The following is a 26219-nucleotide window of genomic DNA, read 5'->3' as shown; positions in this document are numbered from 1 at the left end:
TTTATGTTTTTCCCCCTTGCCTTGTGGACATTCTATTTGTTAACAAAGTGTTGGGTTTGGGTTTTTTTCACTTTCATCCATTAATATTAATTTCCCATTGGTGGAAAGGGATTGCTGGAACCCTTTTAGAGGAGATGACTCATTAGAAGAGTGTTCTCTCCTAAATTTGTCTCAAAATTGAGACATCACAATCTGAGTTTCATTTAATATATGAAAGCAATTCCAGTGGGCTTTCATAGAAGAGCTAGTCACCTGGTTTCAAATAGTTTACATGTCCAAGGTGGGAACAGGCAAATGCTGGGAAAAGGAAAGTTATGAATAGGGATCCCCATGAACATTCATGGAGGAGACACTGAGAAACAAGGACCTTGACCACTAAGTAAAGAAGAAATAAACCAAGTCCCACGGCACAGTTAATACCCAGAATATCAGTGTTGCACCCAAAGATACAGAAGGGCATGCTGCCTCGTCACAGAATTGCAGAATGGTTTGGGTTGGAAAGGACATTAAAGACGGTCTTGTTTTGGCCCCCTGCCATGGGCAGAGACACCTTCAACTAGACCAGGCTGCTCCAAGCACCATTTAACCTGGCCTTGAATCCCTGATCCTTCCAGGCATGGGGCAGCCACAGCTTCTCTGGGCAACCTGTGCCAGGGCCTCACCACCCTCACAGCCAAGAATTTCTTCCCAATATCCCACCTAACCCTGCCCTCTGTCAGTGTAAAGCAATTCCCCCTCATCCTGTCACTCTTTGTCCAATCTCCCTCTCTGTCTCTCTTGGAGCCCTTTTAAGTACTAGAAGAGGTTCCAAGGTCTCCCCAGAGCCTTGACCCTGCGGTAATTAAGTTTTTCCTTGCACTGGGCTGGAGCAGTGACACACGGCTGAAAGTCCAATGCAAAGAGAGTCTTGAATAGCACCCACTTCTTCTGTCCATACTGCTTGTGGAAGATAACTTTATCATCTAACTCTGCAGCTGCCTGGCATTATCCCTGCGTCCACCTTCAGTGACCCTGCAGAGCTGAGGGAGATACTGATCTGAGGTCACAGCTCTAACTGCTCTCACCACAATGGATGCCTGTGGTGGTGTTCACAGGGGTCCCAGGACAAAGGAAGAGACAAGAATCTTGACTCCATGTTTCAGAAGGCTGATTTATTATTTTATGTTATATATTATAAGAAAATTATATATTAAAACAATACTAAAAGAATAGAAGAAAGGATTTCATCAGAAGGCTAGCTAAGAATAGAAAGGAATGGAATAATAATAAAATCTCATGACTGACCAGAGAGTCCGAGACAGCTGGATTGTGATTGGCCATTAATTAAAAACAACCACATGAGACCAATCAAGGATGCACCTGTTGCATTCCACAGCAGCAGGTAATTATTGTTTACATTTCATTTCTGAGGCCTCTTGGCTTCTCAGGAGAAAAGACCCCAACAAAAGGATTTTTCATAAAATATGTCCGTGACAGATGCCTACAGAATAGACAAACCTGCAGCTCAGCTCAGAGACCAAGCAGCCAGGATAAACTCTTGTTTTCTGTTCCATCACTGAACTTTGGTTTATTGTAACAGCCAGGTACCATGTAAGTGATCTTATGTTTTAACATCTTAGAGCCTCCAAGCCAAAAGTACCTCCTGTGAAAGCAAATCACACACACATGCTTAGGGTCCAAAGACTCCCAATTTTATCCCATTTTAGTGTATAAAGTCAAATACAGACATATAATCCAAATCTCTTGTATTTATATAATCTTTGTGTCCATAATATCTTATTCTTGGAAATGGAAGGAGAATTCAAATCCATGATGCTTTATCCATCCTCAAGACATATCTTCTAGTGGTAGTCCCACTGTGCAGAGGTTTAAAATCATAGAATCATGGAATAGTTTGTGTTGGAATGGAAAGATCACATAGTCCACCTTCCCTGAAATGAGCAGGGATATTTTCAACTAGATCAGCTTGCCCAGATCAGGTAATTGTTTATGTTTATTATACTAATAAAATAATAATTTAAAACCATAATACTAAAAAAATACATTCTTTTTATATACTATATAAATATTTACAAATACTATATAAAATGCATAGTAATAAAAATATTGTTGCAGATATTTTTTGCAAGAGCTACTCCCCAGGAAACCCTTCAATCCGTCCACTTTGTCTGACAGGTCTAACAAGATGACTATTCCACAGCAAACATTTCTGCAGCTTGATGAGCTGCATTTCCCCATTTCCAACCACGTCCCAAGTGTGTAACACATGTCAGGGACAGTGAGACAGGCTGCACACAGCATAGGTAGTGTGACAACAACACAGCCTTGAATAATGCAATACAGATGTGGATGAATGCAGATTAACCTACATTTGGTCCAATCATCTGCCTCTGCCACGCTTATATGTGTGTATTTGAGGTTGTCCTATTTCTTTACAAAATTTTTTATATATATAATGCATCTAAAGTATTTTTTAACATTCAAAAGTGACAAGTTTTGGCTCTGACTGAATTCTGCTTGTCAGTTGATGCCTTCCTGTGCAATGCCACCACTGAATGTTTCTGTAGTGGAAATTAAGAGGTTGTAATTCTTTTTAACTGGAAAAACCATAACAGATCTGGGTGTGAGCTAAGTAGATGAAAGAAGAGAGCTGGGACTTGAGCAAAGATTTTAAGATAAAGGATTACTGAGCTAAGAGAAAGGCTGAGTTGGATTTCCCCTCCCATCTTTACCCTTACATACTGTGTTATTGCAAAGGCTGCAAAATCCACTTATAAAATTGGTTTGTGCTGTAGACATTAAGGTGCAGAGTTTGCACAACATATGTGGAATTACTGGAGAGGAAATGCGGATTATTCCATTGAAATTGTCCTGGGTGCTGTGAGGAAGGTTATTCTAAAAAGCACCATGAAAATCTAGGACCAAGCAGAAGGGGTTCAAACTGAAAGCAGGGTGATTTAGATTAGATATTAGGAAGAAATTCTCCCTATGAGGGTGGTAAGGCCCTGCCCAGAGCAGCTGTTGCTGCCCCATCCCTGAAGCATCCAAGACCAAGCTGGATGGGGCTTGGAGTAAGTAGTGGACCAAGCTGGTCTAGTGGAAAGTATCCCTGTCCACGGCAGGGGTGGAACTGGGTGCTCTTTTAAGGTCCCTTCCAACCCAAACCCTTCTGTGACTCTGTGAGTGAAGTGGGGTGAGCAGACAGTTTCAGGGGACAGTGTGGGAGAACTAGGAGCTGGGAAAGCTTCTTTGGGAAGAGACAAAGATTAGGATGCCCATGCATTTTTTTAGGAAACCATACAACACACCAGTGCAAGTCACTGGGACTGTGTTGGTGTAATGGAGAGCAAAATAAGGGCCATTAAAGTTTATCACTTTTAACAGTGTAATACTCAGCTCATTCCACTTCAGTTAACATATATTTGTTTAGAAGTTATCCCTACCAGAGGGAGACGCAAAAGTCAAACGAATTGCAGGAAATGAAAAAATGCTCTGCATTTTTCTACCCCAAGCTTGGGAGACTGCCAGGATCACTTAGAAATCAATAATGTGATGGGGAGGACTCACTGACTCCAGCTCTGTAAGAACTTGATTAGTCCCATGGTACCGAATCTGTAAATACTGGGACCACCAAAGCTGCCTTGGGGGAGCATGGGGAAGAGACAGCAGAAGGCAGTGGAATAGACAGATGGCTCTATTGTGAAATCTCCTCCTAACTGTTTAAAAACAAGGACTGATATGAGTTGATCAAAGTGATATGAGCAAACAAAGTTGATATGAGTGAACAAAGCAACTAGTGGTCTCTGCAGGTACCACGCTGTCCACACCAAAGTTGTCACAGTGTAATAAAAAAGGGGTAAGGATGACAGTAGGAGAGTTTTATATGGAAAACTTTATATGTGAGAAAGCATGTTGTGAAAAAAGAAAAAGTTGTTTGATAATTAATTGGTTATTTTCAAGGGCTCCTCCAGTGTTTGCATAGAGTGTAAAGCTCTGAAAGCAAAGCTCAGACCAAATGGGTTATGTCTTTATATGAAAGGTACTCATATCTAGAGGGCCTCACTGTGCTCCATCAAAAGCATCATGCTGAGCACACCAAAAATATCAGGGAGACACAGTATTCACACATGCCTGAGAAAAAAAGTCCTAGGCTATGTGCACAGCTGCCTGTGCCAGCAAAGGGGCTCCAGAAATATTGTGTGCAGCAATCAAAGCCTGGAGAGCTGCACAGGCTGGGAGAAAACCACAGAAACACCCAAGAGACTCAAAGCCTATTCCCATTTTGGGGAGCATCTTGCATTGTCATGATTTGCAAAGCTGATGGGATGTCACCACTCAGGGATCTGATGTCCTGGGGTCTCTTGGCACCTCCAGGCCCAGCCTGAAACATCTGGAGGAGGTTGCAAATGGGCCACTTGCTCAGAGACAGTGCTGCACTGATGCTCATGTGGCCAGAGACACCTGGACTAGATGATGGTGCCATCATAATGTGGATGTAAATAGCCTTAAAAACATACCTGGATCATAGAAACCCACTTCCCAATAAAGGTACCATTAACATAGAACTGAATAAAAATATTCCTCCACTGCACAGTCTCTGCATGCATCACCTATGCCAAACCTACCTGCCAAACCCAGCTGCCAGCACACAAAAGTGTGCACAGCAATCCCTTTCTTAAAGAAAAAATAGCTCCCAGGCTGTAAATTTAAGAACTAAAAAATAGAAGCACCACTTTTATAAGTCTTCTGTGAAGAACTAGAAGGAGGATTTGTTGTTATATCCAGTGCACTTTTGTGCACACAGCAGATGTTTACAGCCTCTCTAAGCCATTTGTATCCTGCTGGGTAAATTATTTGTCTCATTTGAAAATGAGGCCATCTAGAAATACGTCTTCCTTTGGAGTTGTTCCAAACTTAATCAAAAACTAAAACATGCTAGGGACAAATGTATTAAGCAGGTATTTAATTGAGAGAAGAGATGATGGAAAAAGGCAGAGTTCTTGTCTCCCAGGCAGAACATGCAAGCTTTAAACACACTCTTAGATTGATTGCAACTGACAGAGCAGAAAGGCTCAGAAAAAGCACTCCTTCCCTTCCCATAAATAATTCACCTCCTGTAGCAGTTCATAAAATGTTTATATTAAGCAATAATTCAATTTTGCATTGCAAAAAGAAACCCCAAACATGCTAGCCAAGAAAAAAAATCAACCCAAAGGAGGATGGGAAAATGATTGTTTGGAAGCTGTCATTGCTAAAGCAATTCAATGGGGTCATTCTTGGCTGTACTCTGTCCTGTTTGGTCAAATCCTGATCCTGCCCTGAATAGGGTTTTCCATTGATCTCTGCAACAGCCACATGAAGCCTGCTCTTGAGTCATAGAATAATTTCTATTGGAAAATACTTCTGTGATCATCAAGTTCAGCCATTAACCCAGCACTGCCAGGCCCACTGTTAACCCATGACCACAAGTGCCACATCCATACACTTTCTGAACACCATGAAGTGTTTTCCAGCCAGGCAGGGCAGGTTCAGTGGTCCCACATTAAGCTCTGCTGTCAAGCAATGACGCTTTTTATTTCAAGTCAACATGAATGTGAGGAGGCTGTGACCCCACTAACAGGATTTTTGTCTTGGTTGCAAAAATACACAAGGTCCAACATGGAATGAAGCTCCAACAGTTGGACCCCAACATGGGATGGAAGACTGAGAGCATGGCAGGGAGGAGAGAGAGTAGTGGGACAATGATTGATGATCAGCAGAAGCCATCAAAATAACAGAAATCAAATGTCACCACACATACACCCAGGCAGCTTTTATTAAAATTGTAATTGCTTGATCCAAGCTATGCCCTGGGGAGCATAAAGAAAAGCTAGCAGCACCAAGGTCACTGCAGACAAAAAAATCAATGCAGAGAATGAGTGATAATGATTTTTCTTTCTCCTAGATTCACAGAGAGGGACTGTGGAGATATCCTCCTGGCATCTCCAGAGATGCACAATATCCCTTGAACTTTGTCCAGCAATGCACTTAATACATTTTTAACTTTTGACATCCAGGTTTTGCTCCTCTGGGCTGTGACAACAGCAGGTTTGAGCATCCTAACCCACTGTTACATTTCATAGATACAAAGATAATAATACATTTCTCTCTTCCAAACCCATTCCATACTTTCCAGTTTCCTGCAATGACCATGTCTGCTGCACTACTGGCCTCTCTAATGGGTGTCCTCAGAACCTTCTCTGATCCATGACTGCTGAAGTACAAAACCAAAAGCTGAACAAAAAAAAATCTACCCGAGTCTTGACTAACGTGGAAAGATGTCACATCCTCTCCACGTATGTCAGTACATTGCGTGCCCCAAAGTATTTAGTTTGGAGTGCTTTTGTTCTTAATTTATTGTTTTTAAAATGAAGTTACAATTACTGGCATGTGATTTGTGATTCCCTGCAGAATTGTTCCTCCACCAGCTGTTCCCATCTGCACCAGCACCACTGCTGATCCCTACCTCTACCCTGCCTTCACCTCTCCTAAACTGCTGCTTGTTTCAAGAGATTTCTTCAATATGTCAAGATCTCTTTGAATCCCAATTCATGCAAAATTATTTAGCCAAACATAAGTGAAGGACTCAGCACGAGATTACACGGATGAAATATGACTCTGGGCAGGCTCTGAAGTGGTAGGGTCCTAATGCCACATTCTGCCCTTATAAAGCTCTTACCTGTAATAAAGTGTCATGGGGGTTTGGATGGGAGGAAATTCAGGGAAGTGGTGCAAAGTGTGAAAAATGCATACTATATGATTGGCTCTTCACAAATATTAAAATGAACACTATATGTGTTATGTTGGAAAGTTATGCTGTATTATTTTTTTAGTAGCACTGTATTAATCTTTTTAAGTAGTGTGTTAAATACAGTTTTTAGGCTATAGCATAATATTAAAATAGAAACTATGTGATGTAAAATTCTTTTTGTGACTAGATAAAGGAATGGATAAGATAACCAAGAAATTGTTCACATAAAGGCAACAGAAACAAGACATCAATATTTCAGAAGAAGAATTATTGCCTCCTTATCTGGACAATCCAGACTTCTTCCAGACTTCTAGGGGCCAAGAAATTGATTTACAAGATGAGAAGGGGAGCAGAAATTAAACAGGAGACACCCTTTTTTTGAAAAGAACATTTGAATCATAGATGAGATATATAAATATGCAACAGGCTATTGCTTTTAAGGGTTAATCCTTTGTTAGTGAAGCGTGCTTTTGTGGCAGAGTGCAAAAAGCACATGGACGTCCATAATTCCTTGCTTTTTATTGTCTTTTATTGTCCTAACTTTGATTGTCCAAATTCTTATTGTCCTAGTTTTTATTACTAGTTTATTACTATTAAACTTCTGAAGTTTTAACACAAGTGATTGGCGTTTTTCACACAAAAAAGACACCCTTCCAATGCTTCAATACCCCCTCGAGTGAGGTAAAGGAACAAGATGCAAGCATGTAAAGGAACAACATGAAGATACCAACGTCAGTGAGGAAGAAGTCAAGTCCCAGATGGGAGGGGTTACGAGATGCCTTATTTTTGGAGTTTAAATCCTCTTGTAGGCAATGGAGAAAGGACTCTTTATCCTTATAACACATGAAACCATGGGGAGATGAAAGTGTTCAAATTGATATTGAGTGAAGACCTCCATGCTAAAGTAAGCAGACGCTGAAATAGCTGTGATCCCATGAGAAGTTTGAACAGAGAAATAGAGTAGTCCTGTGCTTCCAGGAGAAGAAGATCTCTGTTCTCAGGGATGATGATTTTAGAGATAGATAATGAGAACTTTTGCCTTTGAATAGCTCATCTTTAAAACAATATCCCATAAGTCAACGTAGCCCATCAACAAGCTGTGGGAAGGCTTGTGGCAATGGGAAGGACTTCATGATGGCAGGGTTCCCCAGGTGGCCGCTATTCAAGAGGAAATTGAAAGCCATGAGGGAAATGTTTTCTTACCTCTTGTGAAGAAGTCTCCATAACCTTAACAAGAGGGACTTCTCTCCCTAAGTGAACTGAAAAAAGACTATTTTAGAGGTGCTAAACTGACTGGAAATTTTAGGTTTTGTTTCTTTACATTGTCAGTGGGAAAGAAAAGATTGTGGGGGGAGGAGAAGTGTTCTGAAGGAGTTGTTTTGATTCTTACTACCTTTCTCCTTTTAGTTACTTTTAATAAAATTTTCTTTATACCCTTTTAAAGTTTTGAGCCTGCTTTGCCTTTCTCCTAATCCTCACAGCAGGAAGTGAGCACACTGGTGATTGGCCAGTGCTGAACCCACCACACTCATCAGTGCATTAATTGGGGAAATCTCAAAATTGGGGAAATCTGAAATTGGTGAACCAAAACCACCACACAAAGTACCAGTTAAAATTACAGGAGGAACATAGTGCTGCAAATGTAAATTGTCTATCGGATATTTAAGGCATCCTACACCTAAAGAGGTTCCAAGAGAGCTGGAGAGTGGTTTTGGACATGTGTCTGGAGGAACAGGACAAGGGAGAGCGGCTTCCCACTGCCAGAGCACAGGGTTAGATGGAATATGAGGAAGAAATTCTTCCTTGTCTGGCTCTGGCCACAGGTTGCCCAGAGCAGCTGTGGCTACCCCATCCTTGGATGTGTTCAGCATCAGAGCCCTATTGATGGGCTATTCAAGAATGAATCTGAGATAAATGACCCCTAAGTGATATGAAAGACCCACGCAAAACTGAATTTGTAGTCATCAGCTGAGAAAAACCCAAGGAATGACATAAGAACTCAAAAGCTGGTGTCCCTCAGGCTGTCCACCAGTGATCCTTGTCAGATCACCTACACATGGACATCTCTCTACCTGCAGGGTGAGTGAAAATGAATTAAATCAATGGAAAAGAGGAAAAATCTAGTTTTTAATGTATTTTATAATCAAGTATCTTCTCCTTACGCAAGATCTTACACTGAACTTTATACAGTAATTTCCTGTAATATTTCATAAGTAGAATATCCTTGATCATTTGTTCCTGTGGAAGCTTGAACACATTTCCAGCATCTGTGCAGCGTCCCATGGGATGTTTACACACAGCAAAGAAGGATGGAGTGTGCACAGCAATTGAGGTCATGGTGATTCCCCTCACTTCCCCTTCAGCATAGCACATGAATGCAGTTTCTATGTCAGGGGCATGGCCCTGAACCTGGACACTGCCAGACTCTAGCAGCCACTAGTACTTCTATGGGCTGGAATGTGGTGTTTGCTGAAATCCAGACTGGGGACCAGGTTAAATCGGAACTGTTTGCAAGCATTAAAACAAAATACAGCCTCTATTTCAGTGCTTACAGCTCCCCTCATTAGAGCAACATGGGTATCAAAGCGGGGTACAGCAGTGCACCCCCTTCACATCTTCACTCTTCCCAGGCCATAAATACAAGACAAGCCTCTGTTTTCTCCTATTTTGCATCATGTCCTAAGTCTGACATGAAAAGACCAATTTTACACAATCATCCAGTTTGACTTCCCACCCAATTTCCATATCAAACATCAGTGTGACATAGTCCAAAGCCTGGTTACTAGACCCCAGCACTAACTCCTTGGAGCACCCCTACTGCCCAAGAGGGTGTGAGAAAGATGATGACATCTATGTCACCACTGATGGACTACTAGACATCAAGACCCAAGACTGAGATAGGAAGGGCTGGACAGACACATCTGGCTGCAACTCACAACCACAGCGTGTTAAATTTAAAGAAACATCTATCAGTTATTCACTGCCAGCTCTGGACATGGCACCACACTGCAAGATCTTTTGTTCTAGAAGAAGCTGAGGGCTGTCCCAAACCACATAACTCAAAGAGCTGAGCTTTGCAAACACTTACCCAAAATACTGCCAAGACTTCAGTGCCTAGAGGTACCAGCAGAAACCCAACTAGAAAACCATCCTGTAAGGCAACAGATGTGCTTCCAATTTTCAGAGCAGCCAGGGAGACAAATTGCAACTGATCATAAAAGAGAAATCTCTCTTGGGAGGGTGAAAATCCTCCACGTACAGGGATCAGCATGCCATGTTAGTATGCAGTCCTAGAACAAGCATGAAAGAGAATCTTGGGAAATGGGGCTGGGGAGAATCTCAAGAACACATTCAATTCATCCCATGCTCTGGGATCAGGATCAAGCAATGGACCCTTGTATCTCCTGTGAAAGTTGGCTGGCTTTCTGGAGATGCTACAGACAATCAATGTCTGAAACAACCTGTCCTGTGTCATCCCAGAATTCCCACCAGCCAAATGCTGCAGACCCTCTCAGCCTTGTGGGTTACACAGAGCCATGGGAGAATTTCTGAGACACCAGGAAATCACCTCTCCCTTAAAGCAAGTTGTGGCTGCCCCATCCCTGGCAGTGTTCAAGGCCAGGTTGGATGGGGCTCGGAGCAACCTGGTCTAGTGGAAGATGTCCCTGCCCATGGCCTGAGCCTCCTTCAAGGTGAAAGGCAGAGTGAAATTTGGGAGGAAGCCTGAAGCTCAGCAATCAGGTCTGAAGAAATTCCTTCTCCTGCATCTGGATAACCTCTCCTTTTCCCATTCGTCCAGCACAAAGACACTATTAGCTCTCAAAGGGTGTTCATCTGCCCAACTTTGCAGATGCTGAATTAGAAAACAGACAGAGATTTCTCATTGGAATACTTTGCAAGGTTGCTGGTGCCTGACTAATGGTGCTTGGCTGTTGCTCTTTTTCTCTTGTGTTTTAAAAGGGTTAAAGATATGTGATGCTGTGCAGGTGCTTTGCTGCTCAGAAAGGGGAAAAACCAGAAGGTGGTGGTCTTAAAAAAACCAATGGCCTTCTGTAGTGAAGCTATATACTAACTAATCAAATTAATCCCAAAATGTCTTGGAATGAGAGAGACCTTAAAAATCATCTCTTTATGACCCCCTGACACAGGCAGACACCTTCCACTAGACCAGGTTGCTCCAAGCCCTGTCCAACCTGACCTTGAACACTTCCAGGGATGGGACAGTCACAGCTGCTCTGGGCAACCTGTGCCAGGGCCTCACCACCCCCACAGGGAGGAATTTCTTCCCAGTATCTTATCTAAATTTCTTCTACTTCAATTTGAACTCATTCCACCTTATCTTGTCACTACTGTTCCTGATGAATAGTGCCCTGGCTTCTTGTAAGCCCCTTCAGGCACTGCAAGGTGCTGTGTGGTCTCCACACAACATTCTCTTTTCCAGGTTGAATCACAGCTCCACCAAAAAAATAAACCAAACAATCCCACCCCCCAACAAAAACCAAAACAAAAAACTTCAAACAACTGAAAAACAGTTTAAAATTAAAATAATTAAATTATATTTTAAAATAATTCTTAAAAATGTAAAGTTTTATTTTTAACATTTAAAAACATTCATAATTTTTCTTAAAGAACAACAGTCTCCCCACCTTCTCAGCACCAAAACCTAGTTCGTAGTGTTAACACCACAGCTTGCAGCCAACTCACCACAGCACCGACAGTGTATCCATGTGCACACTGTGTGTGCAAAGTGCTGCAGGGTCCCCTCTGCTGGAGCCACTTTTTGATCAAAAAGAAATTACTAATTGAAAGAATAGTTTGCCATATGTCTTGGTTTGAAAAGATAGGTGTCTGCTAAGGAAGGCAGGAGCCTCCCCTGAAATGGAAAATATAAACCCCCTCCCTCTGAATTCTTTTTGTTTTTAAATTAAGGGGGCTCTCAGGCAAAGATATGGGAGCAGGAATAACAGTTCTTTATTAGGGAAGAAAATAATAAAAAAAAAAAAGCAGTAATGCAAAACAACACTGACAGAGTCAGAATACAACCTGACACCCTGTGGGTCAGGGTGTTGGTAGCAGTCCAATTGGAATGGTGGCTGCAGTGCTCCTGCAGTGTCAGGTGTGGTTCTGTTGGAGCAGTGAGCCTGTAGAAGGGTGTAGTCTTCCTCTGAAGGTCCCGTGGTGGTGTAGATGGGCCTGGCCTTCTTCTGGGAACCAGTGGAGAAGGCTCCCCTGGTGTCCCAAAATCTCAGATTATATCCAGTTAGGAATGCTTGGCTCCCCCCCTCTGGGTGGAGCATCTCACAATGGGATGATGTAATTTTATCAGTCATGCAGTGACACTCAATGGGCCATTAACAGCAGATGTCTGCCAGGAGGAGGATTGGTTTGTGGAAGAGATAAAGAAAACTGCCCAATTAACAGAAGATAACTGCCACACCTCTAAGAGATGGCAAATAGAATAGACACTTGCAATCCAGGATGCCATATAATGAGCTATTAATCAAAATAAAGCAGTTACTAATAGAAAGCAAAATGTGTTTGCAATAGAACACCTGCAGAGCTGGATTTGGGGAGAAGAAATGAGTTGGAGTCTAAAGGAGTAACTTGGTGAACAGCCCAGTTCCTGTGTATAGTATTTCAATAATATATAAAAAATAGATATACATAGATATAAACACAATATGTAAAACATTAATATATAAAATATATTAGTCTATAGAAATAAATAATATATAATTACAAATAATTATATATCCTTCCAATGTCCTTTATACATGTATATATACATATACCATATATATATATATATATATATATATCTATCTACAGATATAAATAAAAAGGACATTGTGAGGGTATCCAGAATATTGAGTTATACAACAAGAGAAATAAAAATTCCATTCTATAAAACTTTCCTAAAATGGCCCTTTAACCCCTTGCCCGGCTGGTGCTGACCACAATAGTAGAAGAGCATCCTTGCTCTTGCCCCAGTGGAGCAAGGCTTAGCCAAGGACACCATATGAATATATATATGAGATTTATGCAAGACTGAGTGCAGAAGTACTTAGAAAGCTTGTTTAGCTGGCAGGAGGCAGGAAAAGGAAAGGTCATGCTCTAAATGCATGAGGAGACATATCTATAACATTATATGTCTTAGTGATTTATCTGAAAAAAGAAAGGATGGGTAATCTAAATTAGTTGATCCCTCTCCTCTTTATTTACTTTGTGTTACAGTGGTGGCTTGAAGCCACCAAATAAAAGTGGGATCTGCCCTCCAGCATCAGCTCCCGCATCCCAAAGAAGCTGGTGGTCTCACCAGACACAGAAGTGTGTGGAAGGGGAGGAGGAGAGATGTTTGACATGTCCTTTGACACAATAACTGACTTAACAGACAAAAGAAATGAGAAAATCTATTTGGTTTCAGCAAAGCATTCTATCCAGGGCCACGTGAGAAATTATTAATTAAGCCAGTGAACATGAACATCAGCAGAACGGGAACCCAGGCAAGGGAAATTACAGTGATGAATGTTGGAAGGCTGAGCTGCAGCCTGGAAGAAGGTTAGCAGTGTTTAACATTTTTGAAGTTGACTTTGGCACTAAAAAAGTAGGGCAACGTTGATGACACCTCCTAATGACACAATGCAATTGGGAGCACCAATGTGTAGGAGGATTGGGAAATCACAGAAGAAGGAGGGGACTGACCTTGACTGCCATGCTCAAGATGGAATGGGAATTGGTAGTCAATTCTAGGCTTGGTACTAATCACCAGAATTTATTGCTACGGGATGTAACTGCCTAAGAAGGAGAAGAAGGAGAACAGTATGGACATCCTTGTTATCAAAGAGTAAATGAGGGATTCATAATGAATCCGTAATGCCCACAAACAGGACTCGTGAGTCTTCAGTAGGAATGGGGACCTCATCTCCAAAGGGCAATAGTCTCCATCTCTGTTTAAGAAAAAGAGATTTAATCTAGGAAGAGCTAGAGAAACAAAGTTGATACCAGGAAGTTTCCAAAGTTGATACCAGGAAGTAAACATTTGATACCAAATGTTTATGTCCTAGCTACAGAGCCAAACGATGTGGATACTGTACTCGGAGACACTGAGCAGCGACATCTGGACAGGGGAAAGTCACTAAGTATGCCAATAAAACAGAAAAAATATAAGAGAGAAATAAACCAAATAAAACAGCAAACTATAACCTGTCCATTGGCCCAGACTGTAAACAAGTTTCAAATCTTCAGAGACTGAGGTCTCAGCACAGCCTTCCTGCTGGCATAATGCAACTAAAAATTCTGCATTTCTGAGACAGAGCCTTGGGTGTTATTCATAAAGACTAAATAACAAACCAGGTAATTGGACTTCAAGGTTCAGAGGGTCCCATCCAGCTCCATGTGCCCAAAGGTCTCTCTGAGGTGACCCAGCTGAGCAGGAGCAGAGGAATAGCTGCTCAAGCATGTTGACTCCATCACCTGAATGCCACCTCCATCTCTTCCTCCTGCTCTACCATGTCCTAAGGCATGCACACACCAGCTCCAGTTTGCACACAGTCAAAGCAGCAAAATTCAGTTTTACCTACACTGCTGAGCAGCTCCCCTTTGGCTTTTGGGGCTGGATGTTGTCCACCTTGAACTGATTGCAGGGAATACATTGCCACATACTCCAACTTAGATCTTGCAAGTGTCCCCAGGTTGGAGACATCACTGGTCTTTCCCAGCTGATGGACTACATCCAGAGGAAATCAAGAGTGTGGCAGAACAGCTCTCTGCCTGTGTGTTGTGGTCTGACACTGGCCAAATGACAGGCAACCACCACAGATGCTCACTCACTCACCCTCCCTTGCTACAGCTGGGCAGAGTGAAAAAATTAAATGAAGGGTTCATGAGGTGAGATAAGGACTCGGAGAAAACACTCCAGGGGCAAACCAGGCTCAACTTAGAAGTACAAAATGAATTTATTACTAACAAAGTCAGAGGAGGATAATAATAAGTAAAATAAGCCCTTAAAACAGCTTTTACCCCAATCCCTTCCTCCTTTGCACTGACAGCTCAGGGAGACAGAGGGTGGGGGTTTTGGTCAGTTCATCACCTGAGATTTTCTTCCACCGCTCAGGGAGAGAAGCCCTTGCTCTGCTACATGATGGGGTCCCTTCCCACAGGAGACAGTTTTCTGTGAACTTCTCCAGCATGGTTCCAATCTCACGAGCACCAGTCCTCCCAAAACTGCTGCAATGTGAGCATCTTCCACAGGCAAACATTCCTCCCAAAACTGCTGCAGCATGGGCCACTCTTCCACAGGGCGCAGTCTTCAAAGGACAGGCTGCTCCAGCCTGGGAGTAGAGGCCCCTTGTCTCCACTGGGTCTCCCACTGGATCAGAGCCTCCTCCAGGCATTCATCTGCTCCAGCATGGGCATCTCCTCCATGGGCTGCAAGTGGATCTCTGCATCCCCCATGGATCCCCATGGGCTGCAGGGGCACAGCTGCTTCACCATGGACATCACCACGGCCTGCAGAGGAATCTTGTCTCTGACATCTGAAGCACCTCCTTCCCCACTGCCCTTGGTGTCTCCATGCTGTTTCCCTCACATGTTCTCCGCTCTTCCTTTTCTCTGGCTACAAAAAAACTGCACTCCACTTTGATTTTCTCCTTAAATCTGTTATCACAAAGGCGTTACCACCATCTCTAATTGTCCCAGGCTTGGCCAGCAGCATGTCCATCTTCAGAACCATCAGGGCTTGGCTCTGCTGGACATGGTGGAAGTTTCCAGCGGCTTCTCACAGAAGCCACCTCTGTGGTCACCCTGCACTTCCAAAAACCAGGCTGTGCAAAACCAGCAAAGCCTGTATCATCCATCTCCATGCTCTGCGTCTTAATAAACACTAGGCCATTCGTCATTAGCTACTCATACAACCCATCCCTGTGGAATCAGCAGACATTGTGTCTCCTCCAGCTACTAAAGGTATGTATCAAGTGACCCCTGAGACAGAGCTCAGCCTTTGCCAGAGCTGCCAAACACCTCTCTGAACAGCCTTTTCTGGATGGAAGAAAACATTCTGCCCCTTCCTTCCACCTGAGAAAACTGGATCCATCTGCCTACACGGTTACTTTAATAAACACTCATAGCTGAAAAAACAATGGTATCTGCCCAGGAATGTTCTCTGGCAGTGGAGTCTGGGATAGCCCTCACTCATGCTATTAAACCTCTTTAACCTCTAAAACCAAGGTGGTTGCATCCAAACCGATTGTAGGGATAAGTTCTTGGCTTGGGAGTGTGGGCTACCAAACTCAGTGTGAGAAGAAGGCTAGGGACAGTTCTAGGAAAACTGGAGTTTACATGATGCTTCCACACCCAGGAACATGTCCTGGGACTCTTTAATTTACTAGTACAGACATAGCTATGGATCTGATCAGAAATTTCAGAAGGCAATGGAAAATGTCCCATCTTACAGCACAAGCAGTCTTATTAGCATTTTCACCCAGATAGGAGATGTCCTCCCCTGGAGATTTTCAAGAATAGGTTAGATAAAATCACAGAAACACAGAATGCCCGGGGTTGGAAGGGACCTTAAAGCTTATCCTGTTCCACTCCCCTGCCATGGGCAGGGACACCTTCCAGCAGACCAGGTTGTTCCAAGCCCCATCCAACCTGGCCTTGGACCCTTCCAGGGATGGGGCAACCACAGCTTCTCTGGCCAGCCTGTGCCAGGGTCACAGCACCCTCACAGCCAGGAATTTCTCCGTGATATCCCTTCTAACCCTGCCCTGTGACAGTGGGATGCCATTCCTCCTTGTTCTGCCCCTCCAGACCCTTGTCCAAAGTCCCTCTCTGGCTCTTGGAGCCCCTTTAGGCGCTGGCAGGGGCTCTGAGGTCTCCCCAGAACCCTCTCTTGTCCAGTCTGAACACCCCCAGCTGTCCCAGCCTGTCTTCAGAACAAGGAGGAGCATGGATTTCCGGCCCTTTTGTATCTTGGTCCAGCCTTCCTGCGTGGACATCCCTCCCCAAATTATCTCTGCTGTGTCTCTGAAAAGCAGGCAGCAAGTCTCCAGTGCTGACTCATTCATCTCTATAGCTACTACAAATTCTCATTTGCTCCACATCCTTAGTACCTCCAGGGCTTGAGATGAATGACAGAACATTAGCAACAGGCAATTCATTAGTAGTAGAGGCAGTCCAAAATTTTCCATTGAAGCCTTTATTGTCTTGTTTCCTCTGCTAGGAAAGGAAGTTGGTGGGAGGGAAAGAATAATTGGTTTGGTAAAAAAAAAAAAAAATCTGGTTTCACAATATTACTTTTCAGGGGGAAATTAATTTTCTTAGTACTCGTTTTGATACCTTACAAAGAGGGTAAATGTTTCCTTTAAGTTTTGTATCTTTTTTTTTCAAGGGAATAAAGGTAACAAAAGAAGCAGAATGCAAGACAAAGAAGAAGCGGGAAACAACACCCAAGAAACACCTAATTCTGTCATTTTCCCCTAATTTCCAGATAAAAATGGAAAGCATTCATTCATTCCTTCTTTTATTTTTGCCAAATGTGCTTTAATTGTTTCACATCCACCAGCAAATGCCACTGTGAGCACATTTTTTTGCTTGTTCCCTCTGATCCCAAACCCCCAGAGTCAAGTCCAGCCCACTCCATCCTTTGGTGCACCAGGGAGAAATGCTCTGCCCATCCCATCCAGAAGTTCAGGAGGAGAAATCCCCTCACCCAACACAGATAAAGCCCTCACAGAATTGAACAAGAAACAGCTTCATCCACCACCAGAGGCTTTCCATGGGGCTTGTCACTGACCTGGCTGAAGGATTTCCTGCTCCTTGGTCCTTCAGGGTCCACAGCCCACCCTGAGAAGCAGGACCCAAGAGAAAGGGGGTGTGTGTGTGTGAATGAGATGTAACCTGCCCTGGCTACCCATGAACTTGGGCAGCTCATGTGCTGGGGAGGGAAACTGAGGCAAGAAGCCCCTCAGTGCTGGAACCTTGCTTGACCATTGCACACCCAGTGAGAGCAGTGGGAATAAGTCCATAAATAAATCCCATATATAATTGAATAGTTAATAAATATATACATATAAAAATATAAATAATGTAAATACTATAAATAAGATAAATAAATACTAGAAACACTGGAAATAAATCCTATTTATTCTGTAGGATCCCTGGGCACAGGCAGTCTCTGGCAGACATCTACACTCCTGCCACTCTGGCCTCACTGAAGGCTTCTGGCTCAAATACTAATACAACCAAATCCCTCATCCCTCTGGCTGGGAGGAACCTTCATCTTCCATGGACATCACCACGAGGCACCACCTCTCTGTGGACCTGGGAGTAGGTCACAGGCACATGGTCTCTGTGAAATTCATTTGTCCAGGTACACAGAGGTTAAAAAAGAGAATTCTTCCCTTTAGCATTGACTTCCCCCATGACCTTGGGCTAGTTGCTGACTCTATCCCATGCTCTCAGGTATTCCTCACATGGAAATAATGCCCAGTGGGACAGAGCAAGCTTAAAAACTACTGCTGGTCTGCTCTTTGGTTTCACCAAGGAATTGTTTCCCAGCCTTGGAAACACTGATTTGCAGCAGCGACAGAGGACTGTAAGGAAATGTCCCCCCCACTCTGCTGATGGAGAACCTTCATCCATGCACAAGGAAGAAAGCCCCCCATGTGAGCCATCCTCGCTGCTCTCTACGAAGAGGTCATGAGGAGGCAATTTTTGGCTGCTGGGTGGCCCATAAGGTTGCCCCAATAGGCTGTGAGTCTCCATCCTTGGAGCTGTACAATATCCACCCAGCATGTCAGCAGCCAGGCTCTTGGCAGTAATTAGGATTGGGAGAATTTGGTTTTTTATAAGAATCCAAACAATAAACAACACTTAGAAGATGCCTAATTTGAACAGAAAATGAGAACAATTAGCCAAAACATCACTTACGCACTAATGAAGAGGCGCTTATGTTCTGTGGCTGAGCGTCAGAGCAAACACTTCTGCAATAGGCAGCAAGGAAGAAAAACATGGAAGTGGGAGAGCACTTTCCCAGGTGGAAAGAGAAGCCCTAAGAGTATTGTGAAAGCCAACAAGCAACACAAAGAAGGCTGAATCCTTCTAGTTCTTCTTAGGGTTAACATCCCTGCTGATCCAACCCCTTTCCTTGGGGAGGAATCCTAGCCCAGTGCCTTAGGAATTTGCTGGAGCAGAGTGGAGGGATAGGAAGGTGAGCAATCTGCATTTAAATATGCAAATAAGTTCAATTATCCTTTGTAGCAGTAGAAGAGAAACAACACATCAGCTCTCCAGTTCCAGGAGAAAGCTTTCTGCTTTAGCCCTGCTATCTCCAGCACGAGCCCAGACCTTACAAGGTGAGCAGACAAAAAGCTGAGTCTCAGTTCACAGCAGATTTCAGGGCTGGGTCACTCCCAGAGACTCCTTTCCCAATACTCTCCAATCCTGCAAAACAGAGCCCCCAAAAATCCCTGGCCACTTTCTCGTGTCTCAGCCAAGCACCACCATCACACCTGGATGCACCTGAGCCTCCAGCATTACCCAGTGAGAGTTAAGAACTGATGCCAAATGACAGCAAAAATCAGGACCTCAGTGCTTGAACTGTTTCCCACTTAGGGAGGGGGGAAAGCAGATGACTGTCAGCTTTGCTCAGTGGGACACAGGAGTCAAGTCCCAGCTTCATCTTAAATCTGCATGAAACCTGTTTGATGGCCAGGTGTCACCTCTAATCTCCCCAATAAGGAAAATAAATCATTCAGAGGCATAAACACCTCAGCATTCACACAGCTATAGGGAAAAGCAAAACGGCTGCAATCTCACTTTTTGCCACCACAGCTTTGCTCTGTGCCACTTCCACCCTGGCAGGGGTGGGCTCTGCCAAAGAAAGTGCTGGAAAACACAACTGCAGCAAACCCTCTTTGCAAACGTACACGCAGGGCAACCACCCCATCACTTGTTTTTGCATTCCCAACACATCGAACGCCTTGACCCGGAGAGAAACAACAACAGCAGCTCGCTGCGAGGAGTTTCACACTCGGAATCCCAAACAAGGTCTCTACTGCTGAAGTGAAATAAGGGCATCCATTCCTAGCTGGCTGGGGAGGTGCTGGGGGGGACAGAAGGATGTGTCATCCCCTGCTGCGCTGCATTAAAACATGGCAGCATCCGAAGGCTGCCCCACCCAGGCGGCCTAGGATGCGTGTCCCTCATCCTGGCGCATCCCCGGGATGCTTTGTCTTCAGCGTGGGCCAGCCTGAGACGCTTCCTGGGACGCTCCTGCCCCTGGGTGGGGCACCCCATCCGTGCATGGGCCCCCGGTGATACGGTCAGGCTGCCGGTCCTGTGGGCTGGCTGCAGCCTGACAGCCAGGGATGTGCTTGGGAAGGACCAGAGGTGACTTGCACATTCCACGGAGGTGACCCCAAACATTACCCCTACGGAAATCCAAGGGGGTGGGTGTCTTTGAATTTTGGAATGCACAGGATGGGGGGAACACAAAGACACTCAAACCTGCTGCCAAACCAAACAAACCACCAACAAAAAGTGTCCATGTATTCACTACCTGCACAATACCTACTGCTTCATCATCGATTCCCAGAGAGATGGGGAATTTAAGGACACCCCCCGCGCAGGAAATCGGCAAGCCCCCCCGGGATGTTTCACAGCCTCACTCCCAGGGTGGGATGCTCCTCCAGGGAAGCGCACAGGGAGACTGGAGAAGAGCTGAGGAGGGGCCGGCAGGGTGGGGATCAAGATGGATGGGGTGGGGGTGTGGGGGCGAGGATATGTCTTCTCACCTGTAGGACGAGCTGACCCCCGCCGCCACCTCCTCTTTGATCTGCCTGTTGACAGCATCGGCAGCCGCCCGGCCCCTGCTCGGCTCCGCCGGCTGCCCGCCCGCCTCCTCCGCCTTCTTCCGACCCTTGTCTCTCCCATCCCCGGGCCGCGCTGGTTTGGGATGCTCATCCTCCACCTCGGGGTGTTCCTCCTTCTTCTCGGGAGCGATGTGCACCTTCCGCCGCTTCTCCTGAGCCGGTTTCTCTGGGGGAGCGCGGTCCAGGGCCAGGACGGGGGAAGGTCCCGGTTTGGGGATCCAGGGATGGTCGCCCCGCTTGGGGATAGGCCAGGCACGGAAATCCTTCTGGTACTGCGTCTCCTTCTCGAAGGGAGTGTCCGAGGGCTGGTACTCGCTCTTGGGCTTGCAGCTTGGCTCCGGCCGCTGCACCTTCCAAGGCTTGTAGTCGTGCCGCATCACCGAGTCGGCCGGGGGAGAGGCGTGCGGGGCCGGGCCGGGCCGGGCGGCACCGGGAGCCGGCTCAGCTCCCCCGGCCCCCGCAGCCGCCTCGCCGCCTGGCTGGGTCTCGATGGGCGCCGCGGGGCGCGGCGGGGGCGCGGCGGGATGATCGGTGGCCTCCGAGTACTTGGTGAAAACGAGCGGGACGGCGATGTCCGCCTTGTCCAGCTGGTTCCAGAAGCGGGCGATGCAGCAGGCACGGGTGATGCAGGGCCACGCCATGGCGGCCCCGCGCCGGGAGCGACCGCTCCGCGCTCCGAGCCCCGCACCGCTCTCCGCCCCGAGCTCCGCGCTCCGCCCGCACCGGGGAGGCGGGGACAGCGGGAGGGGCTTGCACGCACACGGGCAGGGCACGCACACGGGCGGGGAACGCACACGGACAGGGCACGCACACGCGGGACACACCTGCACATCCCCCCGCACGACACACGGTGTGATACATGGCTATGGGTGTGCCCACACCTGCAGGGCTGCACACTTGCACAGCCGCACGGCTGACACACACGTGAGACTTGGCTCTGTGTGTGCGTAGATCTGCACAGCCGCGCACACTTGCATGCTCATGTGAAACACACCCATGCATGTGTGCACGCACATGCCTGGTCACAGGCCTGCACACACATGTACAAGGCACTCATGGGTGCACTCGCTTGCATGCAGGGTCACAGAAACCTGCACATGCACATTTTAAAAAGGCCATGTGGGTGTGTGTGCACGCAGCTGCACTGCCACAGAGCTGCACAGCTGCACACACAGGAGGAGCCACACCATGTGGCCCATGTGCACACAGACCTGCATACTTCACACACACTGGACAGACACGCCTGCACAATCACACACCTGCGCAATCACACACCTGCACACACACATGCCAAACAGGCAAACCCAACAAACACTCCTCTGTGTGTGCACACGTGCATCATCACACCCCTGTACACACATGGGCAAGTCACATACACGCATGTGTGCACACACCTGCACGACTGATCACACACATCCACACAAATGTGCAAGGTGCCCATGCATACATGGTCACACACACACCTGCACACATACATGAGAGATGTGTGTGTTTGTGTGCACACATCTGCACAGCCACACAGAGCTGCGCACACATGTATGACTGCGTGTAACTGCAAGGACACACACCAAGGCACAAACATGCAAGAAATGCCCATGTGTGTGTGCAGACGCACAAATGCGTGGTCACACACCTGCACACATGTGTGCAAGGTGCCCATGTGTTCGTGCACATGCATGCATGGTCACTCACCTGCACACACTCATGCACAGGAATGCAAACACACGTGCAAGGCACTCTTGTGTGCACACACCTGCACAGGCATGTGTGCACATGCACACACATGTCAACTGCACACAGACACAAGGACATGCAAAGCCACACAAGTCACATTCACAAGCGCAGGTTCTCATGTGTGTATGCAGTGCACACTGACATTTGTACACACACATGTCTGTACACACATGCAGACACATCGAAACACATGCACATATACTCAAACCTGTACATATACACAGAATTCACAAAATTCACAGAATTACTACGTTGGTAGAGACCTTCAGGATCATCAAGTCCAACCCATGCCCCAACACCTCAACTAAACCATGCCACCAAGCGCCACATCCAGTCTTTAAACACATCCAGGGATGGTGATTCCACCACCTCCCCGGGCAGACCATTCCAGAACTTTATCACTCTTTCCCTGAAAAACTTTTTCTTAATATCCAACCAATGTTTCCCTTCCCTACACTCACCCCCTACACACATGCACAAACATGCGCACGAACAACTGAAAATGCACCCCTGTGCTCACACATGCACAACACTATGCACGCCTGCGCTCACGTGTGCAAGCACATACATGCACACAGAATAAACATGAACATGCACACACATATGGACACACACACAGCTAGACGTGTCTGTCCACTCACATGTCTGCGTGCTGCATATGCACATTTGTATGCACAAGCACGTTCCTATATGCACATGCATGCCCACATATGCACATGTGCACATACACACAGATGCACCACACGTGTCCAGTCTCACAAATGTGCACGTGCTGCACACATGCATGCGAACACGTGAACAGATGCACCCATGTGCAGACAGACAGACAGACACACAACATGCGTGTGCTCCCGTGTGCATGCACTCATGCACAGATACTTGCTCACACGTGTACACATATGGGAGCTGCCCATGTGTGTGCACACGTATGTGCAGAACACACACACACACACACACACACACACACACACACACACACACACACACACACATATTTTATTCTTTCCTTTTGCCTCTTTTGCAGTTGCAAACCCACACCAAAATACCCCCCAGCCATCTCCTGCCGATGGCTTCTTCTGAAATCTGATTCCCAGGGTGGATTCACAGCCCCAGATCCCACCCTCCTTTCTAGCTTTGCCTCCACCTTCACCCCATCCATCATGCGAGCCCTCCAACCCTGCCGCCATCCCTCTGTTTCTCCATCCTGCCATCAGTCCCTCCACCCCTCCCTCACTCCATTCCTCCCTCTGTTTCCCCATCAGTTCATTCCTCCATCACTCTATTACTCTATACCCCCATCTTTCCATTCATCCCTCCATTCCTCTCTATCTCCATCCTTTCATCCCTCCATCCCATTCTCCCACTGTCCCTCCATCACTCCCTCAACCCTTCCATTCTTCTCTGCATCTTTGTCTTTATTCCCTGGTGCCAATAAAGTCCATTTGCACCCAAATCACATCCACACTTGAACCCTCCAGTCTTTGTCAGCCTTGCCGCACTGCCAGCATTTCCACTGGGAGCAGAACTCAAATAAAACCAGGGAAATCCACACACCCTAATGCTGAATTACAAAGAGAAAAAGCAATTCCCACTCACAGTGACTGCAGCTGCTGGGAGTGCAGTGAAAAGCAGGATTATCCCTGTGGGGATTGTTTCTCTACTATAATGCTTTGTCTTCCCTTATTGATTCTTAGGCCTTGAGGATTCTGGGCTTGGGTTTGGTTTTTTTCTTCACTTGTCTTTGCCTGAAATGGCTTAATTTCATTTTTACCTGTAGGCAAATTGTGGAAACTCATTTTATGGATGGTATTGGAGCACTCAGTGCTGGGGATGGATGGCTCAAAGAGCCGCCTTTGGAAAGAGAATAAATGAATATCAACTAGAGGTGTCCTTACATAGACATTACTTTGCCTTCCAGAACTATATCGCTCCTGCTATTACAGCCAGTGCAATTAAAATCGAGGATTGCAATTAAAGATTCAGGGAGCTCCTCAGTGTTTCCCAAGTTGGGACCCAACTCTGCCCCAGTGCTCTGGGGCATCAATCCACTGTGCATCACCTTTGTAAGTGTGTGATGTACTCCTGTACATCCACAGTAGATGTGCTCATCTCTGCTTAGGCTGGCCTTTGAAACAGAATCACAGAATCATTAAGGTGGGAAAAGTCCCCTGAGATCACAGAGTCCAACCATTCCATCAGCACTGCCAAGGCCACCACTAAACATGTCTGTGAAAAACACGTTCACTCTCCTGAGAAAATTTAAAAAGTTTAATAAAGGACAATAGGAGACAAGGACCACAGAGCAAAGATTGTTGGCTGGGTGCATCTTGGCACTCAGCTAAAATCACACTGTTATCTTTGGGGATACCCCTTAAATACCTTTTCCCTTACATCAGCCTGTTGCATATTCATAGACCCGTATGCATAATAAACCTTTCCCCAAACTAGTTTACATATTTTTACATGGCCCCTCCTTGGGTCCACCTTTGTAGAGCATGCATATTCCTTGGTTGTGATTTTAGTCCATTTTTATCACCAGCTTCAGTTTTGAGCCTGGGTCCACACCGTTTTCAGACAGTGGGTGCTGATAGTTGGCCTATCTGTAGCAGGTGTCCTCATCCTGTGTTCACTGGATGTTATCCCATCCAAGCAGGCATTTTAACACAAGCACAGCTATTTCACTACTATGACTAAGCTTAATTAACAACAGAAATAAAAACTATATCTTTATGACAAAGTTACTTCAACATTACACATATAAAATCCATTTTAATATTTGTGAAAAGCCAACATTATAATATGTACCTATAACATGTCCCAAATGCCTCATCTACATGGCTTTTAAATCCCTCCAGGAATAGGGACTTCACCACTGCCCTGTGCAGTCTTTGCCACGGCTTGACAATCCTGTCCATGAAGAATATCCAGTCTAAACCTCTCCTTGTGCAACTTGAGACCATGCCTCTTGTCCTGTTGCTTGTTACCTGGGAGCAGAGCCCAGCCTCCACCTGGCTCCAGCCTCCCTCCAAGGAATTATTATGAATGGAGGTGAGCTTAGACAAGTCCTGCCTTTGGCTCATATTTCTGGCACTGCTCTGCTTGGGGCGGCCTGCACCCAGATTGCTCCTGTTCACACATTCTTAATAATGGCTGGTTGGGTCTATTACAAAATGAATTATTTATTGAATAGACACAAAATTAACAGACATAAGACTTTGAACAGACTACTTACTACACAGGATAAAACAAAAACAACTCCTAGTAGATAAAACACAGTGCACAATAAATAGGTACCTATACTACAGCTAGCTAAGAAATAGTATAGATTAGGATTCAATGTAACTTACATTACAGCGGGATGGTCACTGCCCTGATCCTTTTGGACACACCATTGCTGACACAGGTGAAGTGTCCTTGTCCTCCTGCCCATCTGGGCACACCTAGGATCATGTTTGGCCATTCTCAGCCTGCACCCCTTGGTAGTTTTCAAGCAGCTGCAGGCATGTTGCAGGGGCTCCAATGATGGAATCATCATGAAACTGCTGTTGTCAGACCCCCAGCTCTGTGTTTCCATGCACACTACAGGTTAATGGCAAACAGCTTTTGCATTTGTTATAGGTGAGTAATGGGATGATTGGCTCTCACAGTTAAGGGATGAATATTGTGTGTATGTTAAGAGAAGCTTTATTGATGTACAGTTATGTTACTGCGGTTTGTTGTTCAGATGTCCTCTGTTCTCCCCATAGTCCCCTTCCCACCCTGGAATTGTTGCCACCAGACAGCCTGGGTTGTCAGGGTTGTCTGAGACATGTGGAGGGAAGGCA

At 45.6% G+C, this 26219-nt stretch overlaps 1 protein-coding gene across 1 annotated transcript in view; it reads right to left on the bottom strand.

The window, feature by feature from the left end:
- MAP6 (microtubule associated protein 6) overlaps nt 1-21385 on the bottom strand; it is a 42019-nt gene extending 20634 nt beyond the window's left edge. The window contains exon 1 of the mRNA XM_030951222.1: nt 20584-21385. Coding sequence (XP_030807082.1) covers nt 20584-21302 — 719 coding nt within the window. The 5' untranslated portion in view covers nt 21303-21385. The remainder of the gene's footprint in view (nt 1-20583) is intronic.
- Nucleotides 21386-26219: the final 4834 nt, after the last annotated feature.

The sequence above is a fragment of the Camarhynchus parvulus genome, chromosome 1 (assembly GCF_901933205.1).
Source record: "Camarhynchus parvulus chromosome 1, STF_HiC, whole genome shotgun sequence".
NCBI classification, from domain to species: Eukaryota; Metazoa; Chordata; class Aves; order Passeriformes; family Thraupidae; genus Camarhynchus; species Camarhynchus parvulus.
Note: the sequence above shows the minus strand (reverse complement) of the source record. Positions and strands in the feature narration are given on the sequence as shown.